General features: G+C 20.0%; 1 protein-coding gene across 1 annotated transcript; it reads left to right on the top strand.

Annotated features, from left to right (window-relative positions):
• The first annotated feature begins 1,992 nt into the window (after positions 1-1,992).
• On the top strand, positions 1,993-27,037 carry LOC122507919 (protein obstructor-E-like). Its single transcript, XM_043620928.1, has 3 exons — positions 1,993-2,221; positions 21,979-22,389; positions 26,576-27,037. The coding sequence occupies exons 1-3, from the start codon at positions 2,170-2,172 to the stop codon at positions 26,884-26,886; spliced, it is 774 nt and encodes a 257-aa protein (XP_043476863.1). The 5' UTR covers positions 1,993-2,169; the 3' UTR covers positions 26,887-27,037.
• The last annotated feature ends 874 nt before the right edge of the window (positions 27,038-27,911 follow it).

Below are 27,911 nucleotides of genomic sequence, written 5' to 3' on the forward strand. Positions count from 1 at the left end.
AATAGTTTTAATTTGGAAAATTATATTTTATTTTGGAAGAATAGTTTTTATTTTAAAAAGTCACCTTTTACTTTGGAAAATTACTTTATATTTTGAAAAATTACTTTGCATTTCAAAAAATACTGTTTATTTTGGAAAAATAGTTTTTATTTTGCAAAAATAGTTCTTATTTTGTAAAATTAATTTCTATTTTGAAAAAATTGTTTTTATTTTGGAAAAATTTTTTATTTTGCAAAAATTACCTTCCATTTTGCAATATTACTTTGTATTTTGAAAAAATACATTTTATTTTGCAAAATTACTCTCTATTCTTGAAAAATACTTTTTATTTTGGAAAAATACTCTTTATTTTAAGGAAATTTGTTTTTTAAAATTGTCTCTCCTTTTGAAAAATTAATTTTTATTTTTGGGAAAATATTTTTTATATTTAAAACAATAGCTTTAATTTGGAAAATTATATTTTACTTTAAAAAAATAGTTTTCATTTTAAAATGTCACCTATTATTTTGGAAAATTACTTTTTATTTTGGAAAAATACGTTTCATTTTGGAAAATCATTTTCTATTTTTCAAAATTACTTTATATTTTGAAAAAAATACATTTTATTTTGTAAAATTACTCTTTCTTCTGGAAAAATACTTTTTATTTTTTAAAATTACTTTATATTTTGTAAAAATACATTTTATTTTGCAAAATTACTCTCTATTCTGGAAAAATACTTTTTATTTTGGAAAAATACTCTTTATTTTAAGGAAATTAGTTTTTTTCAAATTGTCTCTCCTTTTGAAAAATTAATTTTTATTTTTGGAAAAATATTTTTTATATTAAAACAATAGTTTTAATTTGAAAAATTATATTTTACTTTGAAAAAATAGTTTTCATTTTAAAATGTCACCTATTATTTTGTAAAATTACTTTTTATTTTGGAAAATCATTTTCTATTTTTCAAAATTACTTTATATTTTGGAAAAAATACATTTTATTTTGTAAAATTGCTCTTTCTTCTGGAAAAATACTTTTTATTTTTTAAAATTACTTTATATTTTGGAAAAATACATTTTATTTTGCAAAATTACTCTCTATTCTGGAAAAATACTGTTTATTTTGGAAAAATATTTTTAATTTTGAAAATTATATTTCATTTTGGAAAAATAGTTTTCATTTTGGAAAAAATACCTTTTTTTATCAAGATTACTTTCTATGTCGAAAAATTACTCTTTATTTTGGAAAATTAACTTTCATTCTGGAAAATTACTTTCTACTTTGGAAAAATAAATTTCATTTTGGAAAATCACCTTCTATTTTTAAAAATTACTTTGTTTTAGAAAAAATACATTTTATTTTGTAAAATTACTCTCTATTCTGGAAAAATACTCTTTATTTTGCAAAATTTGTTTCCATTTTGGAAAATTACTTTATATTTTGCAAAATTACTCTGTATTTTTTAAAAATACTGTTTATTTTGAAAAAATAGCTTTAATTTTGAAAATTATATTTCATTTTGGAAAAATAGTTTTTATTTTCGAAAAAATACCTTTTTTTATCAAGATTACTTTCTATGTCGAAAAATTACTCTTTATTTTGGACAATTAAGAAGTTAGTTATTATTATGATAAAAAATAAATAAATTCTAATTCTACAATGAATTAAAAATAAGAAAAAATAGCAGTTGAGTGTTATTATTTAAAAATTTTAATTGAATGTAATTAAATGAAATAATTAATTACATTATAATGATGATAATTATAATAATAGTTATAGTAAAATAAATAAATTAGAATAATTCGAGGAGTGAAATAATAATAATAATTGACGAGGAATTAAATAATATTGAGTGATTAGGATGTCACGTGTACATAGGGATTTTGCCGGGACTTTAGAGTCGCAAATATATATTTGATCAACGAAGTCGAGTGTGCTCTCCTGTAGTGTTAAGAAGCCTTCCTCTGGAGGCAGAGATCGGACCCAAAGAGTGGGGAGCTCATATAAGACCCGTAGCCAAACGGTTCTCCCAGTGACCAGTCCCGACACGAAAACCCATCAGCCAAAGCTTCTTCCTCTTCTTCAGGAACTGTTTCAGTTTTTTTTTCTCACGTCCTGTGTACCATTTTATGGTACCCAAATAGGAATAATTATAAACAAAAAAAAAATTAATTAATAATCCATAGAATGTTATCTCAACAAATTGTTCCGCTTTTCTTGGTGCTAATTTTTGCCCATGGTAAGTTTTTTCTTTTACTCCAATTTTAATTGTTTTCGAACTTTTTTTTATGCTAACTTTTCCGTATTTTAACGCTTTTTTTAATTGTATTTATTTATATTTTTATTTATGTATATTTTTTTTAACTTTTTTGTATTTTTTTAATACTTTTTTTATACTGTTTGTATTTTTTTAAATACTTTTTTTATACTGTTTATATTTTTTTTTAATACTTTTGTATACTGTTTGTATTTTTTAAATACTTTTTCTATACTGTTTGTATTTTCTAAATACTTTTGTATACTGTTTGTATTTTTTAAATACTTTTTTTATACTGTTTGTATTTTCTAAATACTTTTGTATACTGTTCGTATTTTTTTAATACTTTTGTATACTGTTTGTATTTTTTAAATACTTTTTTTATACTGCTGGTATTTTTTAAATACTTTTGTATACTGTTTGTATTTTTTAAATACTTTTTCTATACTGTTTGTATTTTCTAAATACTTTTGTATACTGTTCGTATTTTTTTTTAAATACTTTTGTATACTGTTTGTATTCTTTTAATACTTTTTCTATACTGTTTGTATTTTTTAAATACTTTTGTATACTGTTTGTATTTTTTAAATATTTTTTAAATGCTTTTGTATTCTTTAAATACTTTTATATTCTTTTAATACTGTTTGTATTTTTTAAATACTTTTATATTCTTTTAATACTGTTTGTATTTTTTAAATACTTTTGTATTCTTTTAATACTTTTGTATTCCTACTGTTTATATTTTTTTAAAAACTTTTTTATACTCTTTTAATACTTTCTCATTTATTCTTTTTTTTTTTTTTTTTTATTTGAAAAATATTGTAATAGTAATTTTTCGTTTTTTGGATTTTTAAATTTATTGGCTTTTCATATTAATTTAATATTTTAGCGCCTCTTTTTCTGTTCGGAATTAATTAATTGATTAATTAATAGTGACTCATCGTGATTTCAAGAAATTTTGGTATATTTTCGTATTGCGTTTTTTAATTATTTAGTGGCAATAACTAATTTCAGAAATTAGTTTTCGAACATTTTTTTCAGGTGAAAAAAATAGTGTTTTAATTTTTATAGGTGACGTTTTGTTTACGTTCTTTTGAATATTTTGTATACTGATGGCCCGTACTTTCGAAAAAATTTTAATACTTCTTATTTATTAGAATTTTAATCTTTTGCTACTTTTATTGATTTATTTATTTTTTTTTTTGCTTTTTTTAATTTTATTTATTTCTTCTGCTTTTTTAAATGTATTTCTTCTTTTTTTACTTTATTTTCTTTTCTCTTCCTTTTTTTATTTTATTCTTTTTTTCTTTATTTTTTGATTAATTTATTAATTTTTCTGCTTTTTTAAATTTATTTTCTTCTTTTTCTTTACTTTATTTTCTTTTTTCTTCCTTTTTTTATTTTCTTCTTTTTTTCTTCATTTTTTTATTTTCTTTATTTTACTTCTTTTCTTATTTTTTTATTCCTTCTTTTCTATTTTCTTTATTTAACTTTATTTTATTTTTATTTTATTTTTCTTTATTTATTTTTTTTGTTTTTCCATTTTTTAAAATGTTTATTTTACAATTAATTTGAAAAAAAATTCACTGACAACCGCGTTCTTTAATTGTTTTTTGCGATTTTAATTTCGATTGTTTGTAATTAGTACTATTTTGTAATTAGAAATATCTCGGATCTTTAGATTTTTTAATCCCTCACTGTAAATTTTGAGCTCCTACTTAATTAATATTAATAATAAGAAAATGATAATAATAATGATAATAAAAAAATTCAATTTGATTTTTAATTATTTTTAGAATTTTAATTTCTACTTGTTGATTTCATTAGTTTCTATTTGATTAATATTAATAATGAAATAATAATGAATTAATAATAAATTAATTAATAATTACTGTTATTGTTATAATTTATTGTTATTAATTAATAATGTTGTTAATTAAGGGCTTACTGTAAATTTTTGAGTTTTTATTTAACTAATATTAATAATAATAACTATTACTGTCATTAATTGTTGGTATTAATTAATGATGCTGTTAATTACTGATTTACTGTAAATTTTTGAATCTCAATTCAATTAACAGTAGTAATAATTACTATTATTATTATTAATTATTATTTTTATTATTTTTTTTAATTAATAATACTGTTAATTACAGTTTTACTGTAAATTTGTGAGTTCTATTCAATTAATATTAATAATTATAATTACTAAAAATTATTTTTAGTTTCATTATTATTATTATCATTTTTATTATTATCTTTACTATTATTATTTTTATTATCAGTGTCATTATTAATATCATTGTTATTATCATATTCTTATTATTGTCATTATCATTATAATTTTTATTATTATTATTATTATTATTATTATTATTATTATTATTATTATTATTATTATTATTATTATAATTATCGCGTTTTTTTAATTATTTTTGAATTTCCGGTTGTTTATTTCCATTGTTTGTAATCAGTAATATTTTACAATTAGAAAATTAAAAAACCATATCGATTACAATTCTTATTTTTATTATTATAAATAAAAAATACAATTATTCTTATAAATAATAAATTTATAATATTATTATTAGTATTATTATCAGCCAGTTTATTATTCAAAATTTTTAACTTTTAGACAAAATTTTTAACTTTTAGAAAAAATGTTATACAAATTTGTATTTTTTCGATTTAATTTTCTTTTTTGGTTTTAGTTTATTGTGTTTTGCTTTTTATTTTTGTGGTTTTCTCTTTTATTTTTGGTGGTTTTGTATTTTTGTTTATTGCTTTTTGACTTTTATTTTTATGATTTTGTCTTTTTGCTCATTGTTTATTACTCTTTGTTTTTTTGTTGTCCCTTTATTTTTTTGTTTATTGTTTATTACGTTTTGTTTTTTGTTTTTGTCTTTTTGTTTTTTTTCCTTTTGTTTTTTTTTGTTTCTTTTAGTTTTTTTTTATTTTTTATTTAACTGTTGGATTTATTCAATAAATGAAATGAAATGAAATTTATAAATGAAAATTGATAAATTTAATTAATTTTTTTTTTATTGACTGATTTTAATAAAATAAACATTTTTTTTATTTCTCTTAATCTTTCGCATAAAATTGATTTTATTTTCTGTACATTTTTTCTTTCTTTCTTTTTATTTATTTTATTTATTTTTTTTGTTTTTGCCTATGTCACTGAACTCAGCAAGTTTTCAATTTCATTCGATTTCACTTTCATTTTTCATCAACATAACTTAACACCTTCGATTTTTTTTTCCTTTTTATCTTCTTTGCTTTGAGAATTTTTAATTTCCACTATCTTGAATTATTCTCCATTATATTTCTAATATTTTTTTTTCTTTTATTTCTTTTCTATCTTGTTCTCTCTTTCTTTCTCTCAACTCACCATCGAGACCTGTCTTTCAATTCCCTTTCAGTTCAATTACAAATAATTAACCGCACGAATATAACTTTCGATATTCATACATAAATTTCACATTCCATTGAGACTTTATCAGACCTCCTTAAAGGTCAGTGCTACGATTTCTTCGAAAGTGACTTAATTACAGTATAAAGTATTATCGTATAAATTTTATAAATTTTATAAATTTTATAAAATTAAAAAAAAAAAATTGAAATTTAATTAAAATTTATCAATTTGATTTTTTGTAATCTATTTTATAAAAGTAAAGTTAAAATTTGCTCCAAAAGCAGAATCAAAAATTTAAATGAGAAAATAGTGGAGAGAAGAATTCTTTTTTCTCACCGCATGTAATTAATTCCATTTTACAAGCGATCAATTCAATTTAACACTTGGTGTATAATTAAAGTACAATTTTTTTTCTTCACTATCAAATCTATTTTCGCGTGTGGCAATTAATTAGCGTGAAATGCATAAAACAAAAATGCTCTGAATTTATTGAATGCGTGAGGAGAGATTAAATAATTGATATATGAGTAGAGTGAATGAAAAAAAAAAAAAAAAAAAAAAATTAGCTCTCGCAATTATTGAAAAATGAAACGTGTGCGCGTGGAATAAAAAAAGATGAAAGAAATGTGATTCTATATCAGGAAAGTTATACGAGTTGTTTGACCTAGATCTAATGAGACAAGTTGTCATCAATTGTCGACGAGCACACTTCATCGCCAGAGTGTAATTAGTTGTGCATCATCTTCATAAAAGACAATAGTGGCGAATCATTGAGTTTCACACATCTTAAAAACTTTCTCTTGCGTCTTAACGGGTGAAAATATGAAAGTAGCTCAACCGGCAGTTTTACTCTCTCTGTCTCTTTTTCTGTTTCTCTGCGTCTCCTTTTCTATTTGTTCTTCTGTTTTTTTTTTTTTTACTTTTTATTATTGTGGTGATAATTTTATCACAACTTGGTGAAAACGGTGAAAATTTTTTGAAAGAAAATTTCTTTTTCTGACGAATACTATTTGACTGACTGTATAGTCAAAGAAATTATTTTGTCTTTTGGTAAATTTTAGTTTTTTTCAAGTTTCAAGGAATTTCGATGAGAAATTTCTTTCGCTGAATTTTTTTCAATCGAGAAATTTCTTCTGCTGGATTTTTTTCAATCGATAAATTTCTTGCATTTGAGAAAATTTTCCTTTCGATAAATTTCTTTCTTTCGATAAAGTTTTCTTATTTTGAACCAAAAAAGTTTTTCTGAATTAGAAATATTTTTTCCCCTTTTCAAAAATAATTTTACTTCTCTTCGATTTTCAGGTATATTTTTCGGTTCGAAATATTCGCAATTCGAAAATTTTTCCAGTTTTTTTTTCAAGTTGCAAGAACTTTCAATTTAGAAATTTCTTGCGATAAATTTTTTCAGTCGATAAATTTTTTTCAATCGTAAAATTTCTTTCGATAAATTTCTTCCATTTGAGAAATTTCTTTTGATAAATTTTTTCCGTTTGAGAAATTTTTCCTTTCGAGAAATTTCTTCCTTTGAATAAAGTTTCCTTCTTTTTGACAAAAATTTTTTTTTTTTGATTTAGTAGAAACATTTTTTCCACTTCTAAAAAATAAATTAATTTCTCTTCGACTTTCAAAGAATATTTTTTGGTTCGAAATATAATTCGCAATTCGAGAACTTTTTAGTTTTTCTTTTCAAGTTTCAAGAACTTTTGATGAGAAAATTCTTTCGATAAATTTCTTTCGTTCGAGAAATTTTTCCTTTCGATAAAAGTTTCCTTAGTTTTAACCAAAATAGATTTTTTTTGAATTAGAAAAATTTTTTCCACTTCTCAAAAATAAATTTCGAAATTTTCACAATTTAAGAATTTTTATACTTTTTTCAAAAAAAAAAGTATTTTTCATAACGATTCTAATAAATTTTTTATCGATTGATTTATTTAATTATTTTTTATTGTTGATTCATTGCAAGAAAATTGTTCCAATTCTTCATTTTCAATCATTTTCTAAAGTTTTTCTGGTTTTTTTTTTGAATTTTTGGTTATTTTGCAAAATTAGTTTTTACTTTAGAAAATTACTTTATAGTTTATACTTTTAAAAAATATGTTTCATTTTCAAAAATTACCTTCTATTTTTCAAGATTACTTTATATTTTGGAAAAATACGTTTTATTTTGCAAAATTACTCTCTATTCTGGAAAAATACTTTTAATTTTGAAAAAATTGTTTTTATTTTTAAAAAAGTTTTTATTTTGCAAAATTACACTGTGTTTTGCAAAATGCTGTTTATTTTGGAAAAATAGTTTTTATTTTGCAAAAATAGTTTCTATTTTGGAAAATTACTCTTTATTCTGGAAAAATACTTCTTATTTTGGAAAAATTGTTTTTATTTCGTAAAAATAGTTTTTATTTTGCAAAATTAGTTTCTATTTTGGAAAATTACTTCTTATTTTGGTAAAATACGTTACATTTTCGAAAATCACCTTCTACTTTTCAAAATTACTTTATATTTTGAAAAAAAAATTTTAATTTGCAAAATTCTTCTGTATTTTGAAAAATACTGTTTATTTTGGAAAAATAGTTTTAATTTTGAAAATTATATTTCATTTTGGAAAATTACTTTTTATCTTTCAAAATTACTTTATATTTTAGAAAAAATACATTTTATTTTGCAAAATTACTTTCTATTCTGGAAAAATACTTTTTATTTTGGAAAAATTGTTTTTATTTTAGAAAAATTTTTTATTTTGCAAAATTAGTTTCTATTTTGGAAAATTAATTTATATTTTGCAATATTACTCTGTGTTTTGAAAAATACTTGTTTTAATTTTGAAAATTATTTTTCATTTTGGAAAAATAGATTTTATTTTGGCAAAAATACCTTTTTTTTATCAAGATTACTTTCTATGTCGAAAAATTATTCTTTATTTTGAAAAATTAACTTTTATTTTAGAAAATTACTTTCTACTTTGGAAAATCACCTGCTATAATTCAAAATTACTTAATATTTTGGAAAAAATACATTTTATTTTGCAAAATTACTCTCTATTCTTGTAAAATACTTTTTATTTTGGAAAAATTGTTTTTATTTTGAAAAAAATGTTTTTATTTTGGAAAAATTTTTTATTTTACAAAATTAGTTTCTATTTTGGAAATTTACTTTATATTTCGAAAAATTACTCTCTATTTTGAAAAATACTTGTTATTTTGAAAAAATAGTTTTTATTTTGCAAAATTAGTTTCTATTTTGGAAAAATTGTTTTTATTTTGGAAAATTTTTTTATTTTGCAAAATTAATTTCTATTTTGGAAATTTACTTTATATTTTGTTTTGAAAAATACAGTTTATTTTGGAAAAATAGTTTTTATTTTGCAAAATTAGTTTCTATTTTGGAAAATTACTTTCTATATTGGAAAAATAGTTTTTATTTATTATTTATTTTCTGACTGTAAATTTTTTGTGATAATTGAAAAATTTTGCTATGAAATAAATTTTTGACCCGACTGAGTTATTGAATCTTTATTATTATATTAATAATAATTATAATAATAATAATTGTTATTATTATTGTTATAATTATTTGAACCGTTGTTTAATTGTTATTTAATAAATTTTATAGAAAATTAATTTAAAAAAAAAAACCGTAGAAGGACTTGGAAAAATTAATTTTCTAATAAATTAATTAACCAATAATAATTTATATTATTATTATTATTATTATTATTATTATTATTATTATTATTATTATTATTATTTTTATTTTTATTTTTATTATAATTTAGATAAAGAAATTCGTGTTGAGCATAAAATGAAATTAAAATAAAAAATAAAACTAAAGTAAAAATAAATGTAGAAAAAATGTAGATAAAAATGAAAAGTGGAGTAAAAATATTTGTGATCATTTTACGATAGGAATATATTGAACCCGGGAGTACTTTCTGCGGAAGGGTGTATATATGTATATATATATATGTTTATGTAGAGAAATAAACTATATATATAGATATTGTAATAATAATACGTATAAATGAAAGGCGGGGCCAGCAACCTCGCCTCAACGGGACACAAATACAGCGGCAAGAAAATTTTCTAGGGATCGTAAACATTACTAGACGATCACTCTTTACGGAGTTGTAAAAGAAGGAAGGGAAAGTAACCCAGTGCCTCAACTCTGTGTAAAACTCGTCTTATAATTCTTACATAATTCTCAAGCAAGAGCCTCAAAAAAAAAAAAAAAAAAAAAAAAAAAAAAATTGATGTCTCTCTGGATCACACCCACACGCAATATTGTTGCCTCACAACTCTTGTTTTAAAATCATCATCATCATCTCTTTTCTTTTCGATTCATTCTTGAAATGTAAATGTACAAGTACAATTTTAATTAGATCAGTCTTGAAATTGGATTTTTGATATTAAATCCACGAGAATATTTTCATGGTAGCATATTCGGAAAAAGGATCCATTTTTTCGCGGTCAAGGTCATAGTGGAATGTGAAACAATAACAGAAAAAATGAAGGAAGTGTCGCATAATTTAGAGATTTACAAGAGTGAAAGGGGTCAATGATTTATCGTTACTTGTTATAGTGGCTCGAGGCCATTGAAGAAAGTAAAAGTATTTTATATATTCTCGTGGCTTTGGATTTTTAACGAAATTTTATTAGTGTTCGCTTTTTTTAAAGTTTTTTTTTTTGTTTGTTGTGGAGAAATTTTTTTTTTTTTTTTTTTTGAAAAAAGCTCTCCGTAGGTTAATTTTTTGGAGTCGAAATAATTTCTATGCTTCTCTTCTATTTTTTTCTGCTTGGAAATATTTTACTTCTTATGTTGAAAAATTACTTTTTATTTTAAAAAAACAAAATTTTTTTATTTTGGAAAATTAATTTCTAGTTTGGAAAAATAGTTCTTATATGGGAAAATTATTTTTGGATAAATACATTTTATTTTGGAAAATTACTTTCTATTTTAGAAAAATATTTTTTATTTTAGAAAAATATTTTTTATTTTAGAAAAATAATTTTTATTTTGGAAAATTAACTTTTGTTTTCGAAAAATACTCTTTATATTAGAAAAATAGTTTTTATCTGGAAAATTATATTTCATTTTGGAAAATTATATTTTATTTTTGAAAAGTAGTTTGCATTTTGAAAAATTCTCTCTCCTTTAAGAAAATTAATTTTCATTTTGAAAAAATACTCTTTATATTAGGAAAATAGTTTTAATTTAAAAATTATATTTTATTTTGAAAAAAAATAGTTTTCATTTTGGGAAAAATAGGTTTTTTAGTTAAATTACTTTTTATTTTGAGAAAACACATTTTTTTATTTTGGAAAATTATAATTTCTATTTTGGAAAAATAGTTCTTATTTGGGAAAATTATTTTTCACTTTTGGAGAAATACATTTTATTTTGGAAAATTACTTTCTATTCTAAAAAAATATTTTCTATTTCAGAAAAATAATTTTTATTTTGGAAAAATACATTTTAAATTTGAAAAACAGTTTTATTCTGAAAAATTATATTTTATTTTGGAAAAGTAGTTTTAATTTTGGAAAAAATACGCTTTTTTAGTAAAATTACTTTTTATTTTAAAATATATTTTTCATATTGGAAAATTAACCTTTATTTTAGAAAATTAATTTTTATTTTAGGAAATTACTTTCTAGTTTGGAAAAATACTTTTATTTTGGAAAATTCCTCTTTATTTTGAAAAATTGTCTTTCTTTTTGGAAAATTCCTCTTTATTTTGAAAAAAAAATGTTTTCATTTTGAAAAATTGTCTCTCTTTTTGAAAAATTAAATTTCATTTCGAAAAAATACTCTTTATACCTATTAGAAAAATAGTTTTAATTTGGAGAATTATATTTTACTTTGGAAAAATAGTTTTCATTTTGGAAAATTACTTTTTATTTTAGAAAAATAGTTATCAATTGAGAAAAATGCATTTTATTATGCAAAATTACTTTTTTCTTTGGAAAATAACTTTATTTTAAGAAAATAGTTTTCATTTTGAAAAATTATTTTTTATTTTGTAAAAAACGTTTTATTTTATAAAATTACTTTCTATTTTCGAAAACTACTCTCTATTTTGAAAACAATACGTTTTACTTTGCAAAATGATTTTCTATTTCGAAATATCTTTTCTCTTTTAAAAAAATTACTTTTTTTTGGTTAAATTGCATTTTTCTTATTACGAACATTTCTTTATTTATAAATAAATATAAATTTGTAGTAAATTAATAAAATAAAACAATTACAAAAAATACAATAATATACAAAGATTATTATAATTTATTTTTCATTTACAGAAGTAAAAATAATTATAATAATATTTTTACAAAATAAAAAAAAATGTAATTAAATTTTCTCAAAAGTGTCGGTAAAATTTCACTCTTGACTCCAATACGTTTATAATCGTTATGATTTATATATTTATATATTGCAACAGAGGTCTGTCGTCAAAAAAAAAAAAAAAAAAAATTTATTCGTCTCAACTTTCCCGAAAGTCATCATCTCGCGAGATTTCGTCAGTTAAACGAGCAAAATGGAATTCCATTTTATATTTATTATATAGCTCGATACGATGTAAAAACTTTTACCTAATCTTGATTATTATTTTATTCTCATTTTTTCGATCGTTGCGCTTGTTTGTAATGTGTCGTTGACCGAGAAAAAAAAATGCGAAAAAACGTAAACATTTATTTTATTTTTAACAAAGTTAATTAATTTTTAGGGGACTTTAGAAATTCAGGAATTAAATATTTTTGTATATTTTTATAATTTACAACAGAGTAAAGAGGTATTTTAAATATTAAATGCTTTTTTTTCTTTTTGAGAATTTTACTTTATTTATTTATATTTACTGAAGTAGTTTATAAACTACTCCCAAAATATAATTAAACAAAATTAAATTTAATTGACTAAATATATTTCAATTTAATTGATTTATTAAATTACAACATCTAAATTCAGTTGAAAAATTTAATTAATTTAATTTAAATTAAATTAAAATGTATTCAAGATTTTTTGTTTTTTATTCTAATATTTAATTTTGGTTTTTGATTATACCAATTAGTAATTATAGTTAGTGTAATTTTAATTATTGTAAATTGTTATAATAATTGTTATTACTGTGAAAAAATAAAAAAATTAATTGATTAATTAATTGAACGCATGTTGGTCGTAGTCGTTAAGGCATTAAAAAACGTAAATTTGTCATACGATCGAATCCCGCTGAGGGTAAAAACTTTATTGGTTAATTAATTAACGAATAAAGTAAAAAAATTAATAAAACTTTATTCGTTAATTAATTAACGAATAAAGTAAAAAAATAAATAAAACTTTATTCCTTAATTAATTAACGAATCAAGTTTTTACCCTCAGAGGAATTAATTAATTAAATGATTCAAAAATTTTTAATATTTTCTTTTTTTAATTTCAACTATTAATTATTTATTATTTATAGTACCTAAATAAATCCAAGTCCAGAGAAGAATGAGTAAAAATAAATTTTAAGTGGTACCTTATCAAAAAGGGCCGGGTTTTTTATTTTTATTTTTTTTTTAAGCCGAGAGCACTTTCCATTAAAATGTATCGCTGCTTTTAAAGAAACCAATTAAATTTTCGAATGTAAGGATCTGCATAAGATTAGAATGTCCAAAGGGGGTATTATTTAGTTCCGTAAATGAAGAGCAATTAAGAAAGCAATTGATTAAAATATATACGTCGGCGAACGTATGCATACAGATAAATTCATCAATTAATTATTTTTGGCAATTCATCCTCTCTCAAAGTCGAGATCTCCTTCTTTTTTTTCCTATTGGCAATCTTCCCATGCATTAAATTGCACACTTCCTTTCTATCGAAATAAAAACATGTTGATAAGGTTTTGCTTTTTTTTTGACTAATTAAGCAAATTGAATACAAAATTAATTTTTTTTTTTAAATGTTCGAAATTTTTTTCTATACTTTATGAAATACTTACAACTAATTAGAATATTATTAATAATATAATAATAATAATAATAATAATAATAATAATAATAATAATAATAATAATGAGAATAATAATAATAATTTAAGTAAATTAAATAATTATTTAAATAAATTGAATAATAATTTAAATAAATTAAATAATTATTTAAATAAATTGAATAATTATTTAAATAAATTGAATAATAATTAAAATAAATTAAATAATAATTTAAATAAATAAAATAATAATTAAATAATAAATGTCGTGAAAATTAAATTTGATTAAAAATTGATATTATTCGATGATTAAAAATTAAAATGAAAAATAAAAGTGAAAGAAAGTTAAACGCAAAATAGAGCCGAAAGATGATTAAATGAGAGTTAATGAAGAGGAATTAAATAATAAAGGATCAAAATAAGTTTCCGGGAGGGGAAAAGAGGGTCCTCCATATGAAGGTTGCAAGTCAAGGCTAGGTACTTTCACTATCTTAAACGCTCTCTTGGGAGCGTAGTTTCAGGACACTTCCCACCTTACTTTACTATTTACTTTTGCCACATAATGCCAACCACCGGAATACGTTTTATTCTTGAGACCATTATTTACCTTAGACTCGAAAAAAATTGTATTTGAAACCATTTTTTTTTTTTTTTTTGCTCAAAATAGATTGTCTTGTTTTGCCTGGTTAGGTAATATTTTATTAGTCGAGTAATAAAAAAATAATTATATTATATTAATAAATAATTTATTAATGAAATATAATTATTTTTTTTTATTTTTTTTTCTTAAAAAATAATTATATTATATTAATATTAATTTATTAATAAAATATAAAAATTTTTTTTTATTCAGACAGTAATGGAATAATAAAAAAATAAGTTAATGTCATTAATTTATAATTTAATATTTGTTACTTGTATTTGCGCTCACAAAAATGTCAAGAAAAAACCCCCCCGAAAATTGTAGGTTATGTTAATGATTTTTAGAGTAAAAATTCAGAAAGAGATTCAATTATTATTAAAAATTATTTATCTTCACTTTTTTATTGTAACCGAAATATTCAATAAAAATTGGTTTCAAATTTAAATAATTAAATTTGAACATTTAATAAAAATAAATCTAATACAAACATAACCTATAATTCGCCTGCTTCATAGAAGAGCGGGAAGCGCGTCACATTTAATTTAATATTTGATAAAACAAAATAAATTAATTTTATTACAATAGAATTAAATTGAATATTTAATGAAATAAAATCAATTAATTTTATTAAAATAGAATTAAATTTAATATTTAATAAAATTAATTAATTTTATTAGAATAGAATTAAATTTAATATTTAAGAAAATAAATTAATTTTATTTAATTAATTAGTTTTATAAAAATTATCGAGAGCTAATGAAGAAAAATTAAAGATCAAAAAAATAAAAAGTTTCCGGGTGAGAAGATAAAATGAATAATAATAAGAATAATTTTTCAACTCTTTAGAAATCTAAATAGTCACTTTCATCAATCTCATTTGAGCAAAGCTAACTATGTATATCTTGACATTTTCATGTCTTTTATCATGTCCTCTATTTCAATGAATTATAATCATATGAGCAGTGAAAGTGTGTGTATATATATAGCAATAATTAACGAAAATAATATTACTTTCTTTTCCAGTTTTTTGATTAATTGTATGTATAAATTCACTTTCACAACTATCGTAATTATAAATTCAAGATCAAGTTTGTGATTCAATCACTCGAGTGTTTTTCATCAATAGTGAAACTATTTATATATATATTAGTTTCCAAATAATTTTTAAGAATAACTCTCTATTCGAAAAAAATTGTGAGCGATATGAATATTTATGATATTACAGCAACTCTAATGTTACATAAAAAAATTTTGAATTTCTTTCTTCTTTTTTTCTCTTTCTTCTATGTTAATTTTATAATTTTTTTCTTATTTTCTAATTATTTTTTAATTTCGTATTTTTTTCATTTATTTTTTTAATATTTTTTTTCTCTTGTTATCATGTAACTGATAAAATTAATTTTTTTTTCTTCTATAATTTTTTCTTTAATATTTTCTTTCTCCTTTTCTTTATTTTTCATTTTTTTTTTGCTTCTCTCGTAATTTTTTTCGTTTACAAAATTTTTTTTCTTCTGTATAATTTTTATTCTTTACATTTTTCTGTTTTATAATTTTCTTTCTTCTGTAATTTTTGTTCCCTTCTATAATTTTTTTTCTTCTGTAATTTTTTCTCTTCTATAATTTTTTTCTTTAATATTTTTTCTATTTTTCTTTCTTTCTTTTCTTAGTTTTCTTCTCTTATCATTTTAATTTCAATTATAGTTCTGTTTCTTTTCTATTTCGTTTTTTTTTCATTTATTTTTTTCTCTTGTTATCATGTAACTAATAAAATTAATTTAATTAAAAAAAATTAAAAGAGGAAAAAGCGAAAGAAGGTTAAAAACCTTCTTTCTCTTTTTCTCTTGAAATTTTTCTTCTTCTATAATCTTTTCTTTAATATTTTCTTTCTGCTTTTCTTTATTTTTAATTTTTTTCTGCTTCTCTCGTAATTTTTTTCGTTTATAAAATTTTTTTCTCTTTTGTATAATTTTTATTCTCTACATTTTTCTGTTTTATAATTTTTTTTCTTCTGTAATTTTTGTTCTCTTCTATAATTTTTTCTTTAATATTTTCTTTCTCCTTTTCTTTATTTTTCATTTTTTTTTTTTTTTGCTTCTCTCGTAATTTTTTTCGTTTACAAAATTTTTTTTTCTTTTTTATAATTTTTATTCTTTACATTTTTCTGTTTTATACACGGAGAGAGAATATATATTAAATTTTGTAAAAATATTTTCAAATTGGGGAAAAAGTGCGACAAAGCGAAATTTTGATATCAAAAAATACTAAACTTTAAAAAAACTTATATGAAATTTAGTAAAGTTATATTAGAATTTAATTAATATTCTTGATATTTGATATAATTATACTAAATTTCACATAAGTTTTTTTAAAGTTTAGTATTTTTTGATATCAAAATTTCGCTTTGTCGCACTTTTTCCCCAATTTGAAAATATTTTTACAAAATTTAATATATATTCTCTCTCCGTGTAATTTTCTTTCTTCTGTAATTTTTGCTCTCTTCTATAATTTTTTTCCTTTAATATTTTTTCTTCGTTTTTTCATTCTTTCTTTTCTTAGTTTTTCTTCTTTTGAATTTTTTTCATTTTCAATTATTTTTTTGCTTCTGTACATTTTCTTGCTTTATTAGTTTTTAATTTTCTTTTATTTGTAATTTTTTTCAGCCTTAATTTATTTTTTCTATCTTTTTCTCCTCTTTTCTTTTTCTTTCCTTTTATTTTTTTTTTATAGACGGATTTTTTTTATTTTTTCTTCTCTTTCAATTTTTTTTCGATTACAAATCTTTTTTCTTCTGTATAATTTTTATTCTTTATAATTTTTTTTAAAATATTTTTTTAATTTTCTTTCTTTTTTTTCTTAGTTTTCTTCTCTTATAATTTTAATTTCAATTATAGTTCCTTTTCTCTTCTGTAATTTTATTTTTTGCCATTTACATGAATTTTCTTCGATTTTTTTTCACTTGTAAATTTTTTTTCAATTATAATTTTTGTCTTCTGTCATTCCTAACAGGAAAAATAAATATTTATAATTTTTTTTAGTTTTTCTTTCTTTCACTACAAAATAAATAAAATTTACTATAAATATTACTTAAAAAGAAATTCTTGCTCATTACAGTAATAAAAAACATACTCATATCTGTTTCATTTAATTACAAGTTGTTTTTTCAATTCAAAGTTCTTAATAATTTTGAAAATTTCTCTAAACTTTTCTAAATTTCTTCAAAAATTTTTTTCATTTGAATTTATAACGATGAATATTTTTTTTTCGTATTTTTGTGAAATAAAAATTTTTTTTTGTAGAAAATATAGAGAATTTCTATAAAAGAAATAAAATGGAGGAAAGTACAATAATTATCAAGTAGTCAACGAACTTAATGTCTGTAATGGATTACCGCACATACTTGTCTGTTACAAACACCTCCATATAATATAAGGAAACCAGTTTTAAGTATACATCCCACTTTGTTGCTCTTTACTTTCGCCGAACTAGTCATTAAGACACATCTTATCGACGCGTGTCTCTATCATTTTAATTTTTAACTAAATATTTTTTTCCAATTTTTATTTTTTATATACCGAATATTTTTCTCTCTTCTATATAACGAATACAGAAATATTTTTAGCGAATTATCTTCACTTTTCCTCTTTTTCTCCATCCTCTTCTTATCTTAATGTTAATTGCTTCTCAAGCAATTTTTCATTCACTCAATTTTTTATTTGAAAAGTTAAAATTAATTTTAATTAAATTATTATTTAACAAATATTAGTATTTAATCTATTATTTATTAATATATAAACAAATAATTACTTATTTGTTTATATATTTGTTTATTTACTCATTTATTTATTTACTTATTTATTTCTTCACGTATTTGTTTATTAACTTATTTATTTACTTGAATAAACAAATAAATAAACAAATAATTAATTATTTGTTTATATATTTGTTTATTTACTTATTTATTTATTTACTTGAATAAATAAATAAATAAACAAATAATTATTTATTTGTTTATATATTTGTTTATTTACTCATTTATTTACTTATTTATTTCTTCACGTATTTGTTTATAAACTTACTTATTTACTTGAATAAACAAATAAATAAACAAATAATTAATTATTTGTTTATATATTTGTTTATTTACTTATTTATTTATTTACTTGAATAAATAAATAAATAAACAAATAATTACTTATTTGTTTATATATTTATTTATTTATTTACTCATTTATTTATTTAATTAAATTATTAATTATTGATTACTAATTATCAACAATTAATTATTAAATATTAATTATTAATTATGTTTGAAAATAGAATAAAAATCCGTGATAATTAATTTTTATTGTTTATCGAAAAAAAAATATTGGCAAACCTTTCAATTTTGAGTATTTCATTATGGCAATTAATGTTATTTAACTTTATTGACATGTCAAACAATGAAAAAAAAAAATATGTCAAATGTATTGTTTGTCGAGGAAGAAGAAAAAAAAATGAAGAAACTATTCAAGTAGGTGTTAGATACATAGCGTAGGTAGCGGGCAATTGTCACCTGTTCGCGTACAGAAAATGATTTACCACTCAACTTTGAGTATAAATTATTATTTTATTTTTTTTTCCTCTGCTCAATTTACGTCCTGAAAATCAACAATGATAAATGAGTCTCCACTGAGTTACGTTATATTTATAAATTAAAAGAACTTTTTAATATTTTTCAACTTTCACTATTACATATGTGTAATAAATATATTTTGAAGAAGTTTACGAATTTTTATTTTTAAGGAATTTTTTTTTTTCTTTAAATATTAATTTATTGCAAAGGATATTTATTTGCGTGGGTATAATAATAATAATAATAAAAAAAAAATTTTGTTCATAGACTGTATATTAAATAATTAAATTTTTACACATACGTTCGCGAGACAGTGTACACTATCAATATTAATGAGTCATTGAATTTCGAGAATAAGATAGAAATGATAGAAACGTGGAATGCAAAATTAAATTTACGATAAATAATTTTCAATTATTTCTGTATGATTATTATTTTTTTATTTATGTATTTTTGCGAATTAGATAATTTTTAGATTGCGAAATAAATTTTTTTATTATTTTATTAACTATTAGTATTTATTTATTTATTTAAGAAACAAATGAATAAAAAATAAAAATAATACTAACGAAAAAATAAAAATAATAAACTAATAAATTATTATTAATACTATTATTTATTTATTATTTATTTCTTATTTATTTTCTTATTTGTTTATACATTTGTTTATTTACTAATTTTTTTATATATTCATTTATTTACTTATTGGTTTCGAGATTTAATTTTGAAATATTTGTTTTTAAATTTTGCTTTTAAATAAATAAATAAGTAAATAAATAAATGTGTAAATAAATAAACAAATATATAAACAAATAAGTAATTATTTGTTTTTATATTTATTTCTTTACTCATTAGTTTACAAATTTGAATTTGGAATATTTTTTTTAAATTTTGTTACCAAATAAATAAGTAAAGAAATAAATGAGTAACTAAATAAACAAATATATAAACAAATAAGTAATTATTTGTTTTTATATTTATTTATTTACTTCTTAGTTTCCAAATTTGATTTTAGAATATTTGTTTTTCAATTTTGTTTCCAAATAAATAAATAAATGAGAAAATAAACAAATATATAAAATTATAAACAAATAGGTAATTATTTGTTTATATATTTATTTAGTAATTTGTTTCCTGATTTGATTTTGAAATATTTGTTTTTAAATTTTGATTCTAAATAAATAGACAAGTAAATAATTAAATGAGTAAATAAATAAACAAATATATAAACAAATAAGTAATTATTTGTTTATTTATTTCTTTATTCAAGTAAATAAATAAGTAAATAAACAAATACGTAAACAAATAAATAAATAAATATATAAGTAAATAAACAAATATATAAACAAATAAGCAATTATTTGTTTATTGATTTGTTTATTCGAGTAAATAAATGAGTAAATAAACAAATACGTAAACAAATAAATAAGTAAATAATTAAATGAGTAAATAAACAAATATATAAACAAATAAGTAATTATTTGTTTATATATTTGTTTATTTACTTATTTATTTATTTATTTATTTATTTACTTATGAAATAAAATTTTCTGCTTGAATGTATAACGCGTTAATATTACATATATATAACGCCTATTTTGTCAGAATAAAATTACTGCGATTTCTCTAAATTAAGAATAAAAAAAAAGTTTATAAACCAGACGACTTTATTTGTGTTACGTAATCGTATTAACTCTATAAAGAAATTTAAGATGAGTTCCTGTTTTTTCTAAAGAATTTCTACTCTGCAACCAAACGGTATACAAAAGACAGCACACCATCAGTATACAAAAGAAAAACATTAAAATCATAAAACGCGTATAATAAACTTCCTAATTGCTATTTATGCTCGGAAGCAAAAAAAAAAAAATTCCTTACCTTTTAGAATTTTATGTAAGCCATTGATTCTCCGAGAATATTTTTTTTTTTTTTGCATTTATTCAGATTCTAAACGACGCCCCTTTAGACGTTTATCATCAATTTTCTAGTGAAAACAATGGAAAGTTGGAATATTATTTGAAAATTTGAATAACAATTTCTTTTATTGTATAAAAAATAATTTTGTAGTATTAGTATTTTTTTATATACAATCTTTATTTTTTTCTTAAACAATTTTGTAAATAAGAGAAAAGCTAAAATGTTAATTTAAAGGTAAAAGTAGTCAATTTGATTGGAAAATAAATTAGAAAAATTTTTTTCCCACCAAAAATATTTTTATAATGTAATAATAAAAATATATTTTAATAATAAAAATATATTTTAATAATAAAAATATATTTTTCATTCAGAAGTAAAATTAAATAGTCTGGAATTTTTTAGCATTTTTTATTTTTGCTGAAGTATTGCTAAATTTTTACTGTATTTCGGAAAAAAATTTGTTAATTAAAACTCAAATTTCTTTTTGGAATTGCTAAAAAAGTATGTAATGTAAAAGAAAGTGAGATGGCTCGGTGTCTTTACTACCGAACTCGTAACACAAAGGTCTGGGGTTCGATTCCTCTCGACTGAGTTTTTATGGAAAAAAAAATATAATATATAAAAAAATATATAAGAATAAAATTGTTGATTTTAAATTATTATAAGTAAGTTGAATATTAAATTATAACTAAATAAGTAAAAATTAATAAATGATTCGTAATGTTAATAATTAATAGTAATAATTAATATTAGTAATTAATATTAATAATTAACATTAGTAATTAATATTAATAATTAATATCAGTACTAATATTAATATATTAGTACTGAATATTAGAAATTAATATTAATAATTAATATTAGTAATTAATATTAATAAATAATAGTAATAATTAATATTAGTATTTATAATTAATAATTGTAACTGAAACTGAAATGAACTGAACTTCATTTCGTTTGTGAGAGAATTTTCATGCCCTCTAGGCGGCAATTCAATCAACTATTTTGGCGCCAAATTCAAAAAACGAAAAATCGAATCAACACTATTAATAATATAGAATTAATTAATACTTACAAAAAATAATTTTGTAAATTTTCAGCTAATATTTATAATGTTATACATAATTATTATTTTATCTTTATTATTATATAAAGAGTAGAATTATTGAGAATGGACAAAAAAAATTAAATTTTAGGATTGCAAGGACAGAAGCAACAGCAGGAAGATCCTTGCCAATCGAAGGCGAGAGTCGTGGGTGATATTGAATATTGTGATCGTTATTGGGAATGTGTGAGTGGACGTCCAGAGCTTTTTGATTGTCCAAATGGATTAGTATTCGCTGGCAAGCATCGCGGCGTCACGGAGGGATGTGACTATCCTTGGAGGGCAAATTATTGTGACGATAAACGTCAGGCGAATCCGCCAATTGGCGCCGATCATTGCGATTGGCTCTATGGTATTTTCGGTCACGAGACATCGTGCACAAGATATTGGACATGCTGGAATGGAACTGCCACCGAACAATTGTGCATTGGCGGGCTTCTTTACAATGAGAGGGCACGATCATGCGATTGGCCGGAAAATGTCGATGGTTGCCAGAAACATCGTAAGAAAAATTTTCCAATTCGTTCTTGCTTTTCGCTTTTCATTTTTGCTTTTCTTTTCGCTTTTCTTTTCGCTCATCGTCTTTGCAGTCATAGTTTTTCTAAGAATATCAAATTGAGACAAAAAAACGAATCAAAAATGTTGTAACACAACAATTAAAAAAAAAAAAAAAAAAAAAATGTTTATTGTTTAGAAAAACATTTTTTTTATTTCCAATTAGTCTTCTGTTTCTCTTCTCTTCGTTTATTATTATTTATTTAATATTATTTATTAATAATATTGATAATCAATATTATTTATTAGTAATATTATTATTTTATTTTAATATTATTTATTAATTTATTATTATTTATTATTAAATTCGTATTCCCATTTCGTTTTTTGCTGTTTTCCATCTGCTTATTACTTATTTATTATTATTAATAATTTTTTATTGTCAAATTGGTCCAAAAAAAACATTTTTTCCATTTCCAATTTCGTCTTCTCATTATTAGTAAAAAATTAATTTTAAAAGAAAAAAAAAATGGAGAGATAAAAAAGAGAAAATGCTCTTGCTTGGAGAGAGAAAAATATAATTTTTATTATTAGATGGAAATTTTTTTTTTTTTTTTTTTTTTTTTTTTTATTTATACAAATGAGGCAAATTTTACTGGTGATGAATTCAGTTAGATATGGTTTTACCGGCGCGGGTGTTTTCACTTTTCGAAAGGAAGTCAGATGAATGATCTGTGAGAAATCACTGCACCCGAGTATGAAGTAAATACATGTATATATATAAATATAAAGGCGAGGCAACTAATTAACATTCAATGTACGTTCACGTCGCGCCTTCACGAATATACATTACCTCTATCCCACGCATTATAATTTCGAGGAAGAGAACTTTTGTTTCATTCAAAAACATCGGTGGCCCCCCCTGTGTCCATTTTAATGCACTCACACTCACGCTTTTTTTTATCACTATTCATCATTTCTCCTTTTAATTAGCAACAAAATAGGGGAATTTTTTTTTTTTTTTTTTTGTACAAATTTATCTCTTTTGTTGAACAGAACTATCTGTAAAATTATCTCTCTCTCTCTCTTTTTCTCTTTGTTAATAAAAGTATTCTTTTTATTTCAATTTTTTTCTGTAAATTAAATAATCAATTTTTATTGTTATCCAATAGACGTTTATAATAATAAGAAAAAATATAAAATATCTGTTGACGAAAAAATTTTTTCGTTTCAATTTTTATTCTTGAGAATTAAATAATAAATTTTTATTAATATTCTTGTGAATTAAATAATAACTTTTTATTATTATTTTTGTGAATTAAATATAAATTTTTATTATTATTCTTTTGATTTAGATAATAAATTTTTATTATTATTCAATAGACATAAATAATAAAAATAAAAAATCTCTGTTAGCAAACAAAATTTTTTTATTTCAATTTCATTCTTGTAAATTAAATAATAAATTTTCATTACTTTTCAATAGACATAATTAAATAATAAAAATACGTTTTTGTTATTGTTTAAATTATATTTAAATTTATAAATTTGTTTCAAACTTGTATTTTTTATAACAGAAAATATTCAATTTTGAAAATTTATTTCTAATTTCAATTTTTTATGAATGAAAATATTTAAATTCGCAAATTTATTTCTAACTTCAATTTTTATTTATGAATAAAAATATTTAATTTCGCAAATTTATTTCTAACTTCAATTTTCTTTACGAATGAAAATATTTAAATTAGTAAATTTATTTCTAATTTCAATTTTTTATTTTGGAATGAAAATATTTAAATTCGCAAATTTATTTCTAACTTCAATTTTTATTTATAAATAAAAATATTTAATTTCGCAAATTTCTTTCTAACTTCAATTTTCTTTATAAATGAAAATATTTAAATTATTCGTAAATTTATTTCTAATTTCAATTTTTTTTATAAATGAAAATAATTAAATGAAATAATTTAAAAATGATAAATATTTAAATAAAGAAAGAACTGTCTACACCCAGAAAAAAAGATAAATTTTTTCTCAGAGTATACTAAAATTTTTATGTGGTTTAAATAAATTTTATTTGGTTCAAATAAAAATTTTGTTTTTTATATTGACTAAAATTTGTATTTAAATAAAAAAATTGACCAATTGTTTAAATAATTTCCTAGATTTAATAATCCAGTAGAGACAAATGTACTACTTTTACTTAACTCAAATAAATTATATTTGATTCGAATAAAATTTTTCTCTGTATAAATAAAGAAATTATATTTAATTAAGATATTTAATAATTTTTTTATAACTAAAAAAATGAATAAATTGGTTACGAAATGAGAAAATTGTTTATAGGAAAAGAGAAAAAATTTAGTACATTTTTTTATAAATAAGAAAGTAAACAAATTGACTAAAAATGGAAGAAAAATTTATAAAAAAAATAGAAGAAATTTAGTAATTTGTTTATAAACGAAAAAATTAACTAATTGGTTGCAAATAAAAATATTATTCAAATAAAATTTTTCTCTGGCTGTAAAAATAAATTATTTGTATAAGAGCAAAATTAGTAATTTGTTAATAAATATCTAATAAAAAAATTAACAAAAATTGCTTACAAATAAAAAAATTGTTTATTTTTTTAGAAAATTTAGTAATTTATTTATCAATGAAAAAATATGTTATAAATTAAAAAATTGTTTATAAGAAAATAGAAGAGATATAGTAATTTGTTTAAAAGTAAAAAAATTAACAAAAATTGATTACAAATTAAAAAATTATTTATTTTTTTAGTAAATCTAGTAATTTGTTTATTAATGAAAAATTGGTTGCAAATGAAAAAATTGTTTATAAAAGAAGAGAAGAAATTTAGAAATTTGTTTATAAATGAAAAAATTAACAAATTTGTTGAAAATGAAAAAATCGTTCACAAGAGAAGAGAAAAAATTTAGTGAATTTAACAAATAAAAAAATTATCAAAAATTGCTTATAAATGAAAAAAATGTTATAAAAATGAAAAGATTGTTTATAAGAGTGTAAAAATTTGTAACAAATTCAAAAATTGTTCATTTTTTCAGTAAATTTAGTAATTTGCTTATAAATGAAAAAATTAACAAACTAGTTGCAAATGGAAAAATCGTTTACAAGAGAAGATAAAAAATTTAGTGAATTTAATAAATAAAAAAATTAACGAAAATTGCTAACAAATGAAAAAATTGTTTATGAGGGAGGAAAATTTATTTATATTAATTTGTTTATAAATGAAAAATTATTCAAATTTGTATGAAATTAAAAAAATGTTTTTTTAGTAAATTTAGTAATTTGTTTATTAATGAAAAAATTGGTTGTAAATGAAAAAATTTTTATAGAGGAAGAGAAGAAATATATTAATTTGTTTATAAATAGAAAAAATTAACAAATTTGTAACAAATTAAAAAATTGTTAATTTTTTTTAGTAAATTTAGTAATTTGTTTATTAATGAAAAAATTGGTTGTAAATGGAAAAATTGTTTATAAAAGAAGAGAAGAAATTTATTAAATTATTGGTAAATGAAAAAATTAACAAATTAAAAAAAATGTTTTTTTTGTCAATTTAGTAAATTGTTTATTAATAAAAAAAATTGGTTGCAAATGAAGAAATTATTTATAAAAGAAAAGAAGAAATTTAGTAATTTGTTTACAAATGAAAAAATTAACAAATTTGTTGCAAATGTGAAAATCGTTAATTTTTTTGTAAATTTAGTAATTTGTTTATTAATAAAAAAATTGGTTGCAAATTTAAAAATTGTTTATTTTTTTAGTAAATTTAATAATTTATTTATAAATGAAAAAATTAACAAATTTTTTGCAAATGTAAAAATCGTTCACAAGAGAAGAGAAAAAATTTAGTGAATTTAATAAATAAAAAAAATTAACAAAAATTGCTTATAATTGAAAAAATTGTCTAGAAATGAAAAAAATGGTCTAATAATGAAAAAAATGGTCTATTAATGAAAAAAATGGTCTATTAATGAAAAAATTGTCTAAAAATGAAAAAAAATGTTCAAAAATAAAAAAAAAATGGTCTAAAAATGAAAAAAATCGTCTACTAAGGAAAAAAATGTCTAATTACGGAAAAAATGGTCTAAAAATGGAAAAAATGGTCTAACAATGAAAAAATTGTCCAAAAATGAAAAAAAAAAATGTCTAAAAATGAAAATTTTCAGCTCTGTGCAATAAGGACGCGAATGGAAATGTTCCATTGGGAAAATCGTGCAATCGCTATTGGCAATGCCAAGGTGGCTATCCACGTTTACAGAGATGCCCGGCAATGTTGGTATTCGATAGGCGATCATTGAGATGCGTTGTCCCGCCAACGGAGGATTGCGATGTGCCAACAACACCGCCAACACTCGACGGCGATTTGCCCGATGACCTCAATCAACAAGTGCCAGAGGAGGAAAATCTCCCACCTGGAATAGCGTCACTCCCCTCGGGATCTCTACCCCTGCCCGTACGACCCCGCAATAGAAATTAAATATACCTCTAATTATTAATTATTATTATTATTAATTATTAATTATTAATTATTATTTTTATTCGAAAAATCGTTATTTCCTACTGTAGCAGTGAAAACAAGAATTTTTTTTCCTCTTCAATCAAATATTTTTATAGTCCATATGATTCGAAATGGAAATTAGAAAATTTTCCATTAAATATAAAAAAAATTGTTACTTTTTTATTTTTGGTGAAAAGTATTTTCCATTTTTGTTAAAAAGTATTTTTTATTGAAAAGTATTTTTTATTTTTTCAATGAAAAATGTTTTCTTTTTTTTTCTTGTAAAGTATTTTTTTATTGAAAAGTATTTTTTATTGAAAAGCATTTTTTTATTGAAAAGTATTTTTTATTGAAAAGTATTTTTTATTCTTGATAAAACCACTTTTTTCTGCTAAAGAGTATTTTTTTATTTTTAATAAATAATGTACTTTTTATTTTTGCTTAAAAGTATATTTTATTTTTTGATAAATAGTATTTTTTATTCATGATAAAATTACTTTTTATTTTTTAATAAATAGTATTTTTTGATGCTTTTTATTTTTGCTAAAAAATACTTTACATTTTTTTCATAAAAAGTATTTTTATTTTTGATAAAAAGTTATTTTTACTGTTACAAAAAAACAGTTTTTTACTTGTTGATAAAAACCATTTTTACTTTTTGTTAAAAACTATTTTCCCCAAGTTTGTTATGATAAAATACAAATTAAAAAAGAATTTTAGATTTTTCATATATTTTCAATTGCTCTCATAATTTTTTTTTTTTTTTTTTTTGAAAATATCAATTTTTAATCCAAATTTTAAATAAAAAAAGAAGAATAAATATCAAAAGTAAAAATAAATAAAAATTTTATTAAAAACTAAAATAAATAGAAATATTTTTATAAAATCAAAAAAAAATTTCATTAAAAAATAAAAAAAAATTTCATTAAAAAATAAAATAAAAATTTTATTAAAAAATAAAACAAAAAATATCAAAAAGGTAGCAAAAAACAGCAGGAAAAAAA

The sequence above is a fragment of the Leptopilina heterotoma genome, unplaced genomic scaffold (genome assembly GCF_015476425.1).
Source record: "Leptopilina heterotoma isolate Lh14 unplaced genomic scaffold, ASM1547642v1 Lhet_52, whole genome shotgun sequence".
Classification (NCBI taxonomy): Eukaryota; Metazoa; Arthropoda; class Insecta; order Hymenoptera; family Figitidae; genus Leptopilina; species Leptopilina heterotoma.

Excerpts from the sequence above, each read along its gene's own strand:
- LOC122507919 (XM_043620928.1), top strand. The coding sequence starts at position 2,170 with ATGTTATCTCAACAAATTGTTCCGCTTTTCTTGGTGCTAATTTTTGCC. Across the intron at positions 2,222-21,978 it reads GGTGCTAATTTTTGCCCATG|GATTGCAAGGACAGAAGCAA; the intron begins GTAAGTTTTTTC and ends ATTAAATTTTAG. Across the intron at positions 22,390-26,575 it reads CGATGGTTGCCAGAAACATC|CTCTGTGCAATAAGGACGCG; the intron begins GTAAGAAAAATT and ends GAAAATTTTCAG.